This window comes from Amblyomma mixtum, chromosome 3 (assembly GCF_055824585.1).
Source record: "Amblyomma mixtum isolate Tamu chromosome 3, ASM5582458v1, whole genome shotgun sequence".
In the NCBI taxonomy this organism is placed as follows: domain Eukaryota; kingdom Metazoa; phylum Arthropoda; class Arachnida; order Ixodida; family Ixodidae; genus Amblyomma; species Amblyomma mixtum.
The window spans coordinates 221,504,588-221,519,853 of record NC_143014.1 but is presented as its reverse complement, the minus strand read 5'-3'; the positions used below and the strand labels follow the sequence as shown (position 1 = coordinate 221,519,853).

The following is a 15,266-nucleotide window of genomic DNA, read 5'->3' as shown; positions in this document are numbered from 1 at the left end:
TTCGGCTTTTGTCGGGTTTTGGCGGCCAAAACTACTGTTAGTCTGCGACCGCGCCGAGCGCGGCTGAAGAATAGGACCGTTCGCGTCGCGACGTTGGTAGTTAGCAGATTCCGAGAATGAGTCTCTGCTGTTTGCTTTTTCTTTCTTTGCTGCTGCCGAAAAATTTTTGAGCACATGTAGTTTTTGGATGCTCGTTTTTAAATTTTTGCAGCAGTGGTCTTGCATTACTTTTAATGCTAATTGTTTGAGAATGCACAGGTAGTGCTTATGTACAGCAGCGTCCGCTGTCACGCGGAAATGCTGGAAAGACGGGCCACTGTAGGACACTGGCATAAGCGCCGGGAGCAACTTTGTTTTAAGGCATTAAAGAGATTAATGACTTGGGCTCCGATATTGAGGAAAGCTTTGCCAGGCTGAGCAAAAGTGACGGCACTATGCAGGTTCGTAATTCTAGTGGTAATTACGAATTGAACTCCATTACAAAGAGGGCGAGAAAACTGAAACGCGAGGGCCTCAGCACGTGTTTTCTCCGTGGCCCTATTGGAAGTGCTTACAGTTCCCGAGAAAAACAGTTTGATTTGTTTTCTCCGCATTTGCATCTCTGAAGCGTCACCGTCTTGTTCTCTTTGTCGTCTAGTTGGAGCGGTTTTCTTTGTTCAAAATTCGGAAGCGAGTGTCTTCCAGTACAAAAGAAAACACAAAATTGGCTCAACTAGGTCCGATAGGCCAGCTTTCCAGGCATGCGCTTTCGAGCGAGGGCTGGGGGTGTATCAAAATTTACAGCCTTTGTCTAACCTTATCCGAAAACCTGGCAGTTCTCTGAGGCTGGCCGTGTGCTGCCCTGCTGGAGGTATGGGCTTAGCGTAGGCCTGATCACTAATGCTCCGTTTCGAGGACCACTGCAAGATGTGCAGGGCTTCCTGGCCGACCTGTCGAGCAGAAGGACTCGGACACTGACGTACATTCGTGGTGCACCGATCAGCTGCAACCACTTCGTGACGTCTTCTTGGCGGCGGACGGACTGTAATGATCGGAGGCCCAGCCAGCGGAGAACGGCGAGACAGTCAGGCGTCATCAGGTATGCGGCCAAAAGCGCTGCTGTTTCTCGGAGAAGACGCAAGGAAAAGCTGGCCTGGGGGCGGCTTCTGGCGGCGGCGTTGGCGTGGACAAAAGCGTCTAATACCTTCGCCGGGAGGGCTGAGTGCGGCGCTTCTCCTGGACTGCCCGTGGACTGACCGACGAGACCCAGTGGCGACGACGGAGGGGCGGCGGCGCCGCTAACTCATTACCCGCGTGCGCCCTGGGCAGCAGACAAAGCAGAGGGGCGACACGGCTAATTTGTCCCTGAAGAGGTCACCGTTGTGAGCGGTCAGCGCTCGCGTCCCCATCGATCAAGCTCATCACTCAGCAGCAAACGACCTTTGGGCCTGGGAAAACAGTTCGCGACTCAGAGACGCCAAGTTCCTCCTTGCCCGTGTATGTGTGTGTCTGTGCGGTGTGCGCCGTCACGTGGGGAGGGCGGAGCCAAAGAAGACGCTAGCAGCCCATTGGACGCTCAACCCGAGATCAGATTCCCTACCTGGGTACCTGGGGAATCTGAACTGCATTTAAGCAGCAATCTGTGGGGTGCCAGATCATCCTCCCCCATTTTCTGACTTTGGTCTCCTTGCTACTGTCCAAAATGTAAAATAAACCTTCAAGCTTGAATATTCCTCCCGAAGGCTTCCCTCCGTAGTCTGCCTGCTTCGCCCCAATGCGGTGAAGACCCTGGTCCCGATCCCCGAGCACATCATTACTATAAACACGCACTTGGGCCTTTTCAGGTTTCGTCGCTTGCCGTATGGCGTAGCTTCTGCACCTACAGTGTTCCAAGCAGTCATGGACCAAATACTCCATGGTATGCCGGGTACGGCTTGCTACTTGGATGACTTAGTCATCACAGGCGAGAACTACAAGCAGTGCTACGAAAGAGTAGGGCAGGTTCTCCGGCGCCTGAGCGAACACGGTGTGCGAGTGAATAAAAAGAGTGTGCGTTGTTTCACCAGCGCACAACGTACATGGGACATGACAATGGTAAGGATAGGTTGCATCCCATGCATGAAAAGGTGGTGGCCGTTAAAAATGCGCCCAAGCCGACCAATGTGACCCAGCTGAAGGCCTTTTTGGGCATGGTCAATTTTTACGCCACATTTTTGCCAAGGTTGGCAACGGTCCTTGAACCACTGCATTACTTGCTCCGTAAAGAAAGCAAATGACAGTGGTCGTGTCAGTGTGACGAGGTTTTCACATTATGTAAAGAAATGTTGCCTGATGAAATGTGTTGCAGCTTTCCGGTGTTAAAAAATAAATTCAGATTACATGTGATGCTTCTGAGTACGGGCTGGGCGCAGTACTGTCGCACGTCGTAAATGGCAGTGAAAAACCAGTAGCTTTTGACTCGCTGTCGTTGTCTGCATCCTAGCGGAACTACAGCCAAATAGAAAAAGCCCTAAGCATTGTGTTTGCAGCGACCTTTATGTACCTTTATGGACGAGTGTTTACGTCTTGACTGACTATCAGGCGCTCACTACTCCTTTTGATCCGAAAAGACAGGACAATGCTGTAGCTACTGCAAGAGTCCATCGTTGGCTCGCATTTTTGGCCAACTATCGCTACCAGATAAAACATAAACAGGGATCTGCTATCAGTCATGCGGACGCATTGTCTGGCTTACCACTACCAGACACAGGGGACCGGTGTGATGAAATCTTTTATTTTTCGTCTCTGAATGAGTTACCACTGACGGCAAAGGATGCGGAACGAGGATGTGAAACAAGGAGACAAGGAGAGATGAACTACTCAGCACTGTTCGGGAAAGGATATGGCATGGATGACCAAAAACTGTCTGATGAGCTGAAATCATTCTGGACGCGCCGACTGGAGCTGAGTATAGACGAAGGATGCCTTGTATGGACAAACAGAGTGGTCATTCCCGAGTCGTTGCAGAGTCTTGTGCTGGGTTTGTTGCATGAGCAACATCTGGGCATTTCTAGAATGAAATCAGTAGCGAGATCCACAGTATGGTGGCCTGGCATTGATGACGCTCTCGAGAGAATTGTGCGGAATTGTCAAATATGTCAGTCAGTTCTCTCCTCCACACAGCCCATACCTTTGACACCCTGGCAACTGTGTGAAAACCCATGGGAACAAGTACACTTCGACTTCGCAGAAGAAAAAGGGAAATTGTTCCTTGTCACGACTGATGCTTATTCCAAATGGTTGGAGGTCAAGGTATAATGACAGTGACAACTGCCACTAAAACGGTAGACTGTGTTCGTTCGTGGTTTGTGTCACATGGATTGCCTGTGGAAGTAGTAACCGATAACGGTTCGCACTTTCGAGCCGCTGAATTCCAAGATTTTCTTAAATCAAATGGAGTTAAGCACACACTCACGTTACCCTACCACCCACAGTCGAATGGAGCGGCAGAGCGTGCGGTGCAAACAGTGAATAAAGCATTGCTTAATAAGCAGCTGCTTGAAAACGAAGAAAGAGGCACTTTTAGGTCGCTGCAGCCCAGAATTGATAACTTCGTCTTCTCTTACCGAACTACAACTCATACCTTCACGGGAAGAACACCAGCAGAATTATTTCTGCGAAAGAAACTGCGGACTCGCCTATCGTTATGGAGGCCAAACACGGCGGAGGCATTCAGTGCGAAGGCTGACAAAATTAAAACATCTGCTGATAAACGCAGAGGTGCGTAGCGAGTGTTTGCTGTTGGTGATCGTGTGTGGGTTCGCTCTGGGCGTGATAATGTGGTGAAATGGTGGCCTGGAAAAGTTACACGAGTGAAGTCGCCGTCAACGTACTTGGGCCCCGCCGCGGTGGCTCAGTGGTTACGGCGCTCGGCTGCTGACCCGAAAGACGCGGGTTCGACCCCGGCCGCGGCGGCTGAATTTCGATGAAGGCGAAATTCTAGAGGCCCGTGTGCTGTGCGATGTCAGTGCACGTTAAAGAACCCCAGGTGGTCGAAATTTCTGGAGTCCTTCACTACGGCGTGCTTCATAGCCTGAGTTGCTTTGGGACGTTAAACCTCAACAAACCAAACCATCAAGTGCACGATCGAAAGTTAAATCAGACGTGGAACTTCCGCATGCATCAGACGTGGTGCCTCATTCACCCGGCACAGGACAATCGGCTGAGCCATCCCAGTCTACCCGACCAGCACAGCGAGCAAGCGGCGAGCAACCGGTGCCACTAAGAAAGAGAACCAGGGAGCGGCGTCCACCCCACCGTTTGACTTATACTTGTTTATAGAACTGTAAAGGGGAGGAAGTGTCGTATAGTATCGCGACGTCTGCTCGTGGCTTGTCGCATTCGGCATGCGTTGCTGCGCTTGCGCCGGCAGCTCACCAAATGTATTTAACCCGTGCGGATGCCATGCACGGTTGTTGGTTCGAGGCTGCCAGTGAGCACCTCGTAATAAAACTTCCCGTTCCCTGGCTGGCGTCTGGTTACAACAGATGAAATGCGCTTCATTCCCAGCCGACTAAGAATTCGCTAAAAATACCCGCCGCGGTGGCTCAGTGGTTACGGCGCTCGGCTGCTGACCCGAAAGACACGGGTGTGATCCCGGCCGCGGCGGCCGAATTTCAATGGAGGCGAAATTCTTCAGGCCCGTGTACTGTACGATGTCAGTGCACGTTAAAAGGCAACTGCAGCACTTTTTTGAGAATTTCGAGATATTCAAGGATTTAAATCTATATAGTCTGTAGGTAAAGCATGCCAATTGTTTTTGCACTAGCATTTAAAATAGTGACGCAATCGACGACTGAATTTTCCGTTTCTCCTCAATGGACCGGAGGAGTGCAGAGAAACTCAGCGTGACGTCACGGAAGGTATGATTTCAAATTACCGCTGTCGTCAGCCACAACCTGCCCTGGCTCGTTAGAGGCTGCCAAACAACTCTCAGCTGGGTTCGCCTTCGGTAGCGTTGGTTTTTTTCCTTCACTGTGCGTTGGAAATGTATCGATACCTTCGATGACGTCATCATGCACCCCCCACTTGGCGTTGTGCGCTGCGGAGAAGCTTGAAGGGCGTCCGGATTTTAATCGGCGATTACTTAACTATTTCAAGTGCTAGCCCAAAAAGACTTCGCATGCTTTACCTGCAAGTTTCACACAAAAATTATGCAGTTTCCCTTTAAAGAACCCCAGGTGATCGAAATTTCAGGAGCCCTTCACTACGGCGTCCCTCATAGCCTGAGTCGCTTTGGGACGTTAAACCTTAATAAACCAATAAGGATTGGCTAAGAAGGAACAACTCTTCGCAATAAGTTGTGTTCAGTCAGCTCTACACGTTTAAACTGCCAGAGCGCTCGATGTTCTTTAAGAACGACGGCATCACAGAATAAAAAAAAAATCGTGAACTTTTGGATTCCGCCCAATCTCGTTGAGGACTCCGATCTAAGCAATCTGCTTATTGGTATAGTCTTCATAATCGGACCTCCCACAGTCCCACAGAATCCATCGTCTCTTCAATGCGGATATGAGCAGACCGTTATATTCGGCTGCCTGCGCTTTCTTTATTTTCATGGCCATGGCACTCGATGCCCAAGTCTTCCTTGTTTGACATTATCACTGACAGATCAGACAGTGAAGTCAAGGCAAGTAAGGTTGCCGCGCCAACTGCGGAGCCGGTCAACCGGCACACCGTCCTGGAAGCCATACGGTCTACGACTCTTGATTGGTTCGTTCGCAGAACAGCTTCCAACCAGCGGCGGACGCAGAGCCAAAATGTCTGACCAGGCTCGATCGATCGAATGCGAACAAGACTTGTTCGTGCACCGCGCGTAAACCGCCGGGTGAACTTGGTATTTAGATGCAGCTTTTCGTTCCATGGAGGTCGGCCTTAGTATTTCGGCCTTCAACGCACATCAGTAGTCATTCGTGGAGAAGAGATTGGATCTCTCTCGAGACGTTAACACTTCTTATTTAGGTCTTTACAGGAGCCCTTTTCCCTCCCCTCAGAAATGTGTATACAGCCATGTAAACACTACAGGGTTATAGTCGAGTATGATACCTCTAGTTTAATCAGGTATGGCCCACTTTATAAGCACTTTCAAGTCTTCGAAAGCAGGCTTCTATTTCGAGGTTATGGCCATTTCATTTGTAATCTGCATTTCTTCTAGAAACACAGAAAAACAATTCCTCTCACGCCTCTGGTCATTTGATTTATTACGATTCATTTAGCCTATGTTGTGTTTCTCCGTTGTGTAGTTCTTAGCAGTGGCTTAATGCACTACAAATATAATTTCAGGCTTCCCTGTGTTATTCAGATGTATAATCAGTTTGTCGCATATGATGACAGCAATATACTGTACATGGTCATGTAGGCATTGCTATTAATTGTCAAAAGATTCCATGGCGTTTGAACACTGGGTTCGCAATACTAATTTGACAAAATTTCTATAAACCAAGAGAAACCATCGCTTTATGGACAAGGTCGATGTAAATGAGTTGAACACCACTCAGCAGTGTTGAAGCACTAAGCACTAATGCCCGAAACGTCGCAAACCCGATATGAGGAAGGTTAACTACTATACGCGCTGGCCGTGCCCTCAGAGCAGTGGAGTAAGGCCGTTAGAGCAGAAGCTCTACTTCGATACCAAAGCTACAAAAGTCCGCTCATCGCTGAAGCCTTGGCCATGACCTTGAATAAATAAAATAAATAGTACCGCGACTGTGATTCTGAACCTGCTGCGACGCGAACAGATCAGCTTCGCTGGCCACTGCACGAGAGCACTATGCTGTCACTGCAGCCGATCACGCCTCGTGTTAAACTGTAACACGCTCTAGCGCTGTGCATTGCAGTTCGTCGTCCTTATCAGTTTCCATCTGCGGCGCAACCAGATAAGATAAGATCAGATCAGCTTAACCTCGATCAGAGCTTAACCTAAGTCTAATATCGCCGCCAGACGTGCTGACAACCCTGCAAAGCAAAACTATCGGCCAATCAGTAAACGCATGCTTTCGCACGTCTGGCTTCACATCGTTAGATAGCTCTTCTACTGCCTAGTTTTAAATTTTGATTGACATCTGGCTACGGTCCTGTGCAATTATTTTCAGCGCTTGAGAAAAATGTTTCGCTCAGAAATCATCCTATACCTAGGTTTCTTCTCACTCAACCCTTCCTTTGCTATGAGGTTATCGCATTTCTTAATTTATTATCAATATGAAGGATTCTAAAAAAGGTGCGATTGAAGAACCGGAGCGAAGGGATAGAAAAATAACATAGATCACAAATGTGAAGCACGCACTAGGTGGAAGTTTTTTTCTTTTTTCTAAACATGACCACAGTCACAGCGCTGGGCTCGGAATCGATTAATTACGCTGGTTGGAAAGTTCCTTGTACCTCACAATACATATTCCTGCTATAACACACACACACACGCACGCAGAGACCTTCTTAATTTCCTTAGTATTGCAACTCGTCAATTCTGCCATGTTTTTGCAAGATCCGTTGGGGGGTAAAAAATAAGGGGGAATGGGAAGCACCGAGAGAACGGAAAATGAACGAAGAAGGATGTCTCAAGGAAGGTCATCTCCGCATGCAAAGTGTGTGCTTTTGAGGAAGCGAATTCTTAGATCCCCGCTACTTGCCAAATGCACCGCAAGGACATATTGAGAGACGCAGTTCTGCAGCAGTTTTTAAATCCGATTAGGACATAGCTAATGGGCCGATCACTTTTTCCGCGCTCCGCAATGACGTCCGATGCCGATCGGAGTACGTACATATAGCAGCGAGGCGTTCGCCTCCTCTGCTGCTTCCGAAAGTTGAATTCAGACCCGAAAATGCTTGCAGAGGACTCCCCTTAACATCTCGTTGCCGGTGCAACACCCTGTACAGTTATGCAGCTATCGCACTCAGGCTGGCCTGTTGAAAAGATTCAACCTTCCCGGAAGCACTGCTAACGTTGTTATTGTGGTAGATTTTTCGTGTCCTGCCCATAAGCAAATAAATTTGGTTTAGTGTTGTTACACGTCGTCCTGGGACCGCGTTTCTAAAAGGAAGAAAGTTGGCAAAAAAATAATCAAAAAGGGAGGACGTGCGAAAGGAGATAACAGAATCTTAATTCGAAAGAAAAGTGGAGTAGTTGGCATGCCAAGAACGACCCGCCGGCTACGGCGAGTGAAGCAAAAATGGAAGGCTTTAATGAAAGAAAAAAAATGTTGCCGGACAGGGAAGAGAAGCAGCAGGTGCACGGCCGTCGACTGTCTTAACACCTCCATTTATGCTCTCCGTTCTTTAGAGTCTCTGCAACCTAAGCACGCTGACAGAGTCCAGTTAATGAAATGCATGTTGTGTAGGAACTTACCGTTGCTAAACATCAGATAGAAAACGATCCTCGCATGTATATGAGGCCGCGTAAGATGTGTTGGGCGTAATCTTGGTAAGGATAATGTCTGGTTTTTATTCGAGCAAAGGCAACTCGGTCAATCAGCGCCTTGCTTGGCGTGTTTGGCCTGCTCGAGGTGTGATGGAAGAACCATTTTTATAATGGCATCTTCGTCAAACTTGCATCGGAGTTTCCCTGAAACCAATGCGGTGCGCAGTGACTCGCCGTACAGTGGAGTCCTATGCGCGCCGGTTAAATTATCGATGATATAATGGAGCACCAGTGCGCACAGGCATATTTTGTCGAAGATGCTATAAGCATTCCAGAGCAGAGAATCCGGTCCGCAGGGCAAGGGAAAGCTTATTTGTACTCACTGTAAAGCCATGTGGTACTTTGTGGCACTGGGGATCGAACCCTACACCTCCCGCATATTAGGTGGATGACTGAGCCACTATAGAGCTCCGCTGCGCACTGGAAATCTGTAGAAAAAATAACTCCCCTTTGTAATAAGCCGAATAACAAAACTTCTCTACCACGAGAAGCGTGCGATGCACCGATTACGATCATGCATATCAAGCGAGGCACATTTGGCACGATTTACGAAAGGGGTACCGGATTGAGAAAAGTTATTGGTTTTCTTTATTTTTTTTTTCTTTGCGCTCTCAGCGAGGCGTGCGAGGACCGTTGCTCAAGAAGAATATGGCGGTCGCTTCACGCCGCCCCGCGTGACTGCATGCAGATGCGCGGTGATGGCACAGGCCAGCCTTTTGAGCCGTCAAGCGCTGGGCGTCTTTCCCCTTGCAATGCACTCCCTGCCTTGAGCTGTGCAGCTTGAGTCACACGAGCATGGGTGCGTCACTTTCGATTCGTATAAGCGGGGCAACAGAACACGCTCGTGTCGTGGTCGCTCGCCGACGTGGGCACTTTAGTCTACCTCCAGCAAAAAAAGAGAGAGAGAGAGAAAGAGCAGCAGCTGCAGCTTTTTTCGGCTAATTAATTCCCTACCCACTGCCCGCTTTTGGACCACCGATGTCCACTGCCAGATTTTCTGCATGCTACTCCGGCTCACTTCCCAATGATTTGTTCTCATGTTGTATTCTTCCCTTTCTAGCCGTGATTTAAAGTGGCTCGTGTTTATTTCGATCATCGGAAGCCTGTCCTGTAACGTCAACCAAGTTTTAAAATGCACTGGGTCATTGCGAGACAATTAAGCCTCGTTAGTATTCTCGGAGGTAACTATGGGCCTCAAAGAGTATTCTTACACATTAAATAGGCAAATATTGAGCTCAGAATAATGAATTAGATATCAACTGCTAGAATTATGTCAAGAGAGTCGCAAACCGTCAAAAGGAAAATTACGCAGCGCCGTATTAAAACCGCAATTTTGTTCATGATTTTGTTTGTTTTTTCGGCGCCTTCTGGTCCCCCCGCAGTACCCCGCAGATTGCGACAACTCGAGCGTGCTAATTGTACAGGCGCGGCCATAAGTAAACGGAGCACGCTATTGCGTTCAAAGTGCAATCACGCTTTCTCCATTGGTAAAGAAGAAGCGTTGTTTGTCTACAAGAAAGCCCACAAACCTCATCTGCAAGGATGCGCGTACCACTGCTGAAAATTTCAATTAGGTGACGCGTGAAAAATATTCCAAGACAGTTGCGTGCTCCGCTTACTTTTGTCCGCGCCTGTACCTGCGGCTGCGCCCTATTGGGGACGCAGATGTACATACGTCGCCAGGCATGATGTTTTTTTTTTTCTCTCTGCATCTACTCGTTTACGTGAGTTACAGACTATGCATGTGCATTCAACAAAATTAATTTGATTTGGTCTGAACGTCCCAACTGTGAAGCAGTGTTATGAGAGCGGACGTTATGTTGGGCTCCGGTATAATTTACGCCACCTGGCGTTCTTTAATGAGCACTGACCTCGCACAGCACACAGGCGTTATTGTAATGCCCCCGCAAAAATGCGGCTGTAGCGAATGGGGTACGATACCTCTCCCTCAGCAGCACATTGCCTTAGCCACTGCGCCACAGCAGTTGTTTTTACTATTTGCAACCGATCAGATTGTGTAACGAGCTCAGTAAGCCAACACAAGCAGTTGAAGATTGCGTCAGGAAGCTGGCATGAAGATATATGCCGGTTGCCGCTTTGAAGGGGGCGGTATTACGTTAGCCAGACGGGCGTGAGCGTTCGATGGATTTCTGTGTGAGTCAGGCGCGAAGATGTACCGCTCTATCTCAGGATTCCTCAATATCAACAGAATTATTCTAGATGCATTGAAGGATCATGGTGTCAGCGAGTGCATGGCAGTGAAAGAGACATGCCTCTACTCCTGGATGCCCTTCGGCACCGGCGAGCTCTGCCGCTGGGCAACGCTGTCGCTCCGGCTGCTGCGGTGGTGGCGGGCTCAAAACTTTTAGCAAAGACCGCACTTAAAATTGAACAGGTGCTACCCACGGCGCCTAATAGCACACGCCTCGGTCGGTTCTCCAAAGGCTTCCTTATTACTCTATTGTGTTCTCGTTTTTCTTGGGGCACATTGATTGGAACACCCTTGCATATTCTCTCCCACGATTTGTTTTCCCTGCTCTGGTAGTTGCAGCTGGCGCCGCAAATCGCACGCCGAATTCTCAAAAGCTGCACGTGTGTTAGAAAAGAGCGTGATTGGCAGCCACTTGCGCAGTCGTACGAAGGTAAACCCCGATTCCTGAAAGGATGCAGTCCCGCTAAGGTAACGAACCATTCTTCCGTAAGGCATACTTTGACCACTGGGCCCCTGGTTTGCTGTCACGAAATGCAGCCCCAGCTTCCCTGCCAACAAATAAGTGAGACAAACGAAAACTAAATCTGAATGGACAGCCTCTATAGGGATCACGTTAGTAAAACAATCACCACTGCGCATTCTCAGATAGCATTTTTACAGATGAACTTTTTTATGACTTTTTTTTTACGTTACAGTGCACTCGCTGGCTTACGCATGATCTTGAAAAACCAACTAAATCAGCCCTTTTACTGCGTTGGTAAGGTATGTTGTGTACGCAGATTTTAGCGGCCCGACACTCCACGTTGGGTAAGAGAGACGGCTACTGGTTAATTTTGGCCCCTTACGCTGTCATGGCACAGCACACGGGCATTTTTGCATTACGCCGCCCGCGAAATGTGGGCGTCAGGCCCAGATTCGATCCCGTGACCCTTTGCTTAGCAACAGAGTACTATCACCATTGAGCCATCACGATGCGTGTTTTTTTTTTTTTTTTACAAAATGCGAAACCTTACGAATGTAATGCAATTATATTCCTCTCCTAGGCCGTGACCTACAGGGGCAACGGAGGTTGAGCATTAGGCATATCTTCTTGCCACGTTCAGTCAGTAGGTGTGGTCCTTTGGAGCCTGCCTTGCATGGAATGTATCAGCGCTCACGGACGAATGGTGAGTTCAATGCCATAAGAAAGAAACAAACGAAACATAAGCTTTCGCTCATCTAAACAAAAAAAGGAAACCGAAAAATTACTCTTTACTGTACGTAGCAGGATTGATGTGCCCGTTAACCTTCTTATCTCCCAAGCTCTCGGTCCTTACGCTATCTGAAGCACGAAAAATGCGAGGTTAAATAAAATCCATTCCCAACTAAGTTGGCAGTCGCTCAATACACTGCTGTCATCAGTTACATACACTTACAACGTCCCATGAGCGTTTTTGCTGAAATTGGCAGCGGTATTGCCATTCGTGGAATGTCAACTCCTGCCGTAAGTTCTTCAGTAGGGAGCGGCGACTACCTGTTAACGTGGCTTCAATTTGTCTTCGCTCCAAATTTTTCTAGGACAGTGGGACGGCAAAAATTATTGCGGAAAACAAACAACTGCGGCGAGAGAGAAAAAAATGGGGGGAGTTGCGACGGTTGCCGTATGCAACGTCAAGCGTCGCAAATAATTCTACACCATTCGCCCCATGCGTCAACCGCCGTCGCTCCTTGGGAAAAACGGGCCGACGCATCTCTCACAGTCAGTGCTAACGAGAGAGAGAAGTTCCCCGGCCGAAGACACATGTGTACGAGGGCACCACCAATCGTAGATAAGTCGAGAAACTCGTCATCGAATCGTTTGTTTGCGCATTCACGTGTTAGGTGATTTTTTTCTCACAGGCAGCGCAGCCTGTGGAACGCGGGAGACTATCGCCTCCGCCGGGAACATTATTTGCCGGATCGCTCGCGCATGGAATACTTATTTCCCCTCTCTGAGAAAGGAATCAAACGGTGCAGTCAACTCTTTCTTTTCTTTCCCTTCTTGTCTGCTTGCCGAAGCATGTTTAGAAACGTGTGAGGAAAGAGTGAACACTAATTACGGGTATGCACGCTCAACTTAAATTTCTATACAAGTATCCGTTTTGCCTGCTATCTCTGTTCCTATTTTCTTTTTCATGCTTCAACGTCAATGCCGCTGTTTGCCCCCCCCCCCCTCCCCCCCCCCTCCCCAGGAGTCCAACGCCCCCCCACCCTAGGAGTCCCACAATGACTCGAGTAACGGAACAGAAACATTTCACGTGCACGCAACGGAAAATATGGGACGTGCCTGTTCAGCATCCTTGCTCAAATACAGTGAGCATCCATTGGGTTTTGCCCAGGAACCGGCAGCGCATTGGCGTGATAAGCACGCACCAAAAGCGGGGCGCCGAGCGAGGATGATCCTACAAGAGTTAGAACAATGCACAGCGAGGCCGCCATCAAATTTCCAATTCAGTAAGCATAAGCACGAAGGACAAACAAAAAAAAATTGCCAAAGGAGGATGGGGGGCAATTCTTTCTCCTATCTTTTCGTCGTAAACTACAGCTTGTTCGTATTCCTTGTAGATATAGGGGTCCCATCTGGAGCCTGCTCTGGTGCGTTTGATCCTTGAGGGCTGCGGTGTGAATTTAGCACGTGTTGGTGCTCCAAGCTACGCCCTTGGATAAACTGGTGCACTCCGCTGATCACCAGCTGTCCCCAAATTACCGAGTACCTCGCTTTAATTTCTTTCTTACATGGGGCTTATCCAGGGACTCCGGAACGATTTTGGGAGTGGAAGAGAGGGGGGGTGGGGGGGGGTGGGGTGGCAAGTATCGTCTTTGCTTCAGCATCATCATCATCAGCCAGACTAGACCCACTGCAGGGCAAAGGCCGCTCCTATATTCCTCCGTTTAACCCGGTCCTGTGCTAGCCGCATCCACTTGACTCCTGCAAACTCTTATTCTTATTAATTATTAATGTTTTAATTCATTGTAGCCGTTTCAATTTTACATAATTGCATCCTCGCTTCATTAGTATTAAAAATGGTTTGAAATTTCATAATTACTCAAAACCTGCGCAGACCACGCAAGTGAGTAAACGGATTCGAAATCTGCGAAAAAAACATTTTTAATATTTCTGACTTCGCGCTCGCACTGAAGCAAATTTGAACTGATATATTCATGCAATTAGACATGAAAGTATGCACTAGGTACAAATCTATAGTATCGCAGACTGACGAGCTTCAAGGCTAGCATGACAAGAGGACGTTGGGCAGGAGAGGTTTTCAAAGGAGGCCGAAGGTTGCTGTTCGTTCTGCAGTTCTAGATGCGCACTCTTTCATAACGGCACCCAACTGCAGGTCTGCAACTCTCTTCCTGTACACGTGGAGGAGGAGGAGGTGTGTCAGCCTCCTCTGCGTCATTCGTTTGCGCAGATATGTTTTTACTCTCCTCAGAGCACTGAAAGATCACTCTCCTCAAGCAGCTGACGCAGGCACAGGAAACACGAGTTGCAGATACCGGACAACCTGTTCCATCGTATTACGCATGTCTGCAGACTTCCCCTGCAGAATTTGTAAAATGCGTTCACTTGCGACCGGACTCTCGTCACGCAGGAGCGTTGGGAGAAGCACGTGTTGCGCTGAAGGCCGGCTGATGTCAAACCCTCTAGCGTGTGCACCTAAAAGCTCATTTAGGTCGTTTGACGCGAAGTTTCGACCTTCAGCAGCGTCAGTCAAAATGCGCTCGAGGCTAATCAGCTGCTCCATGTGAGGCTGTTCAAATCGCCATCGGACCTCAGTGGTAATACGATCGATAGTGGCAAGAAACTCTTTTCTCTGTAATGACTTGCCGTCAAGCGCTGCAGGCTCCTCAGGCTTGTCTGTGAATTGAAGCTTTCTGTGGGGCTGCGAAACTCTGGGCCCTGGGCCCTCGATGTTCCTTTAGACCTAACTCTGTTGCTCTTGAGTTCGTCCGCTGCCACAGGACGTCAAATGAGGCGTCAGACCGCAGCCCTAACAAGCAGTCACAAAGAGCTTCTGCTGCTTCTTTTGCTCCTGCAGCGCGGTAAACTGGGTGTTGAAGCATCCTCGCTAATTCCTCGTACGAGCCAAACAGGGCTATAGAAAGGTTGATGCCCCAATAAAGTTTCGAACTTCTTTAATACTTTCTCATATCCTTTTAAGGCTGTCTTGCCGGTGCCACTGAGAGAGCTTTGAGCTTGCCCCAGTTCCTGCTAAATTGCCTGCACCCTTTCATAGTTCTCAACGAACCTTTCCATTGATTTCACTTTCACTGTCCACCTCGTTGGACACAGTGGTAGCAGTAGGGTAACAATCTTGCTCACCGGCATCATTACCCGGGGGAAGTACAACGCTCGAATACACAGTCTACCTGTTCTTCGATTCGAGTATTGCATTGCAAACATCCTTTACAATGCTGAGAGCATCGCCCATGACATCGCAGTTCCTTGCGACCTCCTGGAGTGCAAAGTCTAGGCAGTAGTTACTGCAGTGCACAAATATTGACCGTGGTTCAGATTCCGTAATCCTTTTCTGCACGCCAGGAAATCTGCCTGTCATGTTCGCGGCCCCGTCAAAACAGTGCCCTCTTAGGTTCTGAAAG

General features: G+C 48.6%; 1 protein-coding gene across 2 annotated transcripts in view; it reads right to left on the bottom strand.

Moving 5' to 3' along the window:
• Window positions 1-15,266, bottom strand: part of LOC149353759 (uncharacterized) — a 273,957-nt gene that overhangs the window by 93,059 nt on the left and 165,632 nt on the right. Inside the window, exon 4 of one of the 2 annotated variants that reach the window (XM_089577406.1) lies at window positions 617-1,300. The exons of the other annotated variant lie outside the window; for it this stretch is intronic. Coding sequence (XP_089433532.1) covers window positions 1,278-1,300 — 23 coding nt within the window. The 3' untranslated portion in view covers window positions 617-1,277. Of the gene's footprint in view, window positions 1-616; window positions 1,301-15,266 lie in introns of those variants that run through there. 2 annotated transcript variants of the gene reach the window in all.